Source organism: Octopus bimaculoides, chromosome 1, assembly GCF_001194135.2.
Source record: "Octopus bimaculoides isolate UCB-OBI-ISO-001 chromosome 1, ASM119413v2, whole genome shotgun sequence".
NCBI lineage: Eukaryota > Metazoa > Mollusca > Cephalopoda > Octopoda > Octopodidae > Octopus > Octopus bimaculoides.
Window position 1 is genome coordinate 197,278,691 of NC_068981.1, and position 3,233 is coordinate 197,281,923.

The 3,233-nt window shown below is 36.1% G+C and overlaps 1 protein-coding gene across 1 annotated transcript in view; it reads left to right on the top strand.

Moving 5' to 3' along the window:
• The window catches only part of LOC106874306 (DNA repair and recombination protein RAD54B), a 53,133-nt gene that overhangs the window by 38,261 nt on the left and 11,639 nt on the right, over positions 1 to 3,233 (top strand). The window contains exon 15 of the mRNA XM_052973480.1: positions 1,014 to 1,163. Within this exon, the coding sequence (XP_052829440.1) occupies positions 1,014 to 1,163 (150 nt within the window). The remainder of the gene's footprint in view (positions 1 to 1,013; positions 1,164 to 3,233) is intronic.

A 3,233-nucleotide genomic window follows, 5' to 3' on the forward strand; every position in this document is an offset into this window, starting at 1 on the left:
ACATCGCTAAAAATAGGAGTCAAAAATACTTCTGTGCCACAGAATAGTCACAAATCTACTACAGGCATGATAGGAAATTTTTTCAGTGGAATTTTTTCCTGCTGTGCCTGTAGTAGATTTGTGACTATTCTGTGGCACAGAAATATTTTTGACTCCTATTTTTAGCAATGTAGGTGCTCATGTAGTGCCCTTATGTATATATATATGTATATATGTAGGAAATGAAGTAAGGAGTTCAAAATACTTGCCCAAGGTTTCCTTGCAGTGGGATTTAACCTGATCAAATAGTTGTAGAGTGAGCTTCTTAGCTACGCAGCCATACCAGTGCCTGATTTCTCTTTTAAGCAAAACAATACATTTATAAATGAGGAAGATGAGATTTGTGGTGTTCATGCCTTTCTTAAGGGCTTCGATGGCATTCATCGAATTCAGATGGTTCAGTAGTCGTAGCCTAGTGGTGTTCTTCAGCTGTTGATGTTTGCTATGATTTGTATGTACTTTGTGGGGACCATCCATCAGGAACTCCTTGTGGAAGGAACTTTTGAGTAAGCATTGGACTCATCAGTCACTTCAAAATCTGTCAATAACTATTTAAAAAAAAACAAACCCCAAGCCTGTCATCCTTGATCTTGAGGGATGGCCATGACAATGATTTTGTTGGCGTTTCATGCTGGTTTCAGCTCCTCCTGGTGTCTGTTCCAGGATATCTTATCTTGATTCACAATATGGAGAGAGATTTTAGCCTCTATGTGGTTGCCAGGCTTGCTAGAAATAGCAACTAAATCTCTCTTAAACCATATCATACCCTCTAATATAGTCCAAAGTACATTAGTGTTAAAATAAATGTTGGAATGATCATATGTTGAATACCCTTTTGATCGAGGGTCAGCTTGATTAGAATTGTCCTATGGCTAAATAATGAAAGTATAAACCCTCAACATTTGGTGTTCCAACAATAACAGTTTATTATAAGACATTCTTTACCAATGTTTACTCTTATTTCTGATTCCCAGGAATATTTGTCATGTCCTAAATGTCCAGTGTTGATCATATCGTATGAGATGTTCCTACGAAATGTTAAGGAACTGGAAAAAGTGAGTTTTGACTTGATCATCTGTGATGAGGGCCACCGCCTTAAGAACACATCTATTAAAACATCAGCTGTAAGTATCCAGTTGTGGGATCTTAACTGCTTTAACCTGTCACTAAAGCACATTTATAAAACAATAATCCAGTGGAGTTAACCCTTTCTTGTTTACCATTTTTCTGTTGAAATGCTCTGACATTGTTTTAATCCATTTTGAAAATAACAAAGAATTTAGTAAACTAAGTTGGTCATTCATTATTCAACTGTGGTTTTGGAGCATAGATTAATATGAAATTACAAAGGAAGGTTTTTAGATCACTTTAACCCATTTGTTACCATATTTCTGTTGAAATGCTCTGCTTTTGTTTCAATTAATTCTACAAAATAATGATGAATTGAGTAAGAAAATTTTGTTCCATGCTAGTACGGGTCCAGCAGGATTTATCGAGGCAGATTTTCTGTGAACAGATGTCCTTACAGTTGCCAACCCATATCTGTTTGCAAGTAAGGAAATGCTTCCCTATGGACAGACATAGAATATTAGAAATGAACAACACTGCTTGTATGACAGTGACACTCATTTACAGCAATTCTGGGATGTTGAGACCAAATGACACCAATGTACACACAGACGCAATTATGCACTTGCTGTGAAACGTTCTCCGGTTCCAACCTTGCTGCGTCGGCTGCAGACCTGGCTATTGCTGCCCATAACACAGAGGAGGGAAAGATGGGTAAAACAAAGGAGCATGATTGGCCTGTTTCAGTTTGTGCCAGTCACTGTTGAGGCCCTGCATTGCAAAGTCAGGATAACTGCAGCCCATCTGAGAAATGAGCCCCTTGAGGTGGGGTGGCTGTTGCAGCGAGTGTTGCTCTCCATTCTCCATGGCAACACCTTTGCAATCATTCTTTGTGAGGCAGGAATTCCAACCACATTTCATGGTTTGTAACCTCAACAGCTCCTTTATAGGATCCAGTGGTGAAAGACATCATCAGGAGGAACCACGTCTGGTTGTACACCCCATTTGGCCTGGGGTGTACAACCCATTACTCCTGCCCCCACATCTTCTTTCTGCTTAATCCCCACCCCTGTTTTCTTTTTCTTTCTTTCCTTGGTGAGATAGTTATGGGTTGTTTTTTGATAATTTCATCTTTTATACTTTTAACAATTTTCACAAATGAAGTCTTAAAATGAAATAGTAAAAATTAATTGAAATATTCAAAATTACGTACACATAGGATTGTTGTTTTTTTTCCCTCTCTTTCTCTACTAAATCCATTAACAAGGCTTTGGTTGTCCAGATACTTGCTCAAGGTGTCATGTACAGGGACTGAACGTGGAACCATGTGCTTGGAAAGCAATTTTCTTAACCATACAGCCTCACCTGCCCCTATACATATATATTTAAATTAAATATAGGATAAAGTCTATATAAGAATTTATCCACTAGTCAGCGTGAAAACCTTAAAAGGGAAAAATTTATAATTATTCCCTTTCAACTACATTTATTATACTAAGGGCATTACTACATGTAAATGCCTCATGCTGTGAGGGACTCTTAAAGTCAAAACTACCATAATAAATATACAGTGTACCAACAGCAAGAGAATGCAACTTGGAAATCGTGTCTTAAAAACAGATTCAGCTGCAAATCATATGATTTCATAGTTAAGTGTACATAATCCACTTTCTAATCATCAGTGCAGGCATAATCAAGATAAATAAAAATGAACAAAATTCAACATACCAGACGAACACCCAATGTATCCAACATAACACATAGAAATGTTAATTTATATATCTATGTAAGAGGCAGGCTTTTCAAATTACATCTCAGTACACGTATATATTCAGAGTAATTCAGCACTGAATATATTCCAGTTAAATTTAAAATTAAATATAAGATAAAATCCATACAAGAATTTTATCAAGTAATCAGCATGAAAACCATTTATTATATTAAGGGCATTACTACACATAAATGCCTCATGCTATAAGGGACTCTTAAAGTCAAAACTACCATAATAAATATACAGTCTACCGACAGCATAAGACATTTACATGTAGTCATGCCCTTAATGTAATAAAAATATATACATATATTTATATCATTTCTATCTATCGATCTATTATATATATATATAT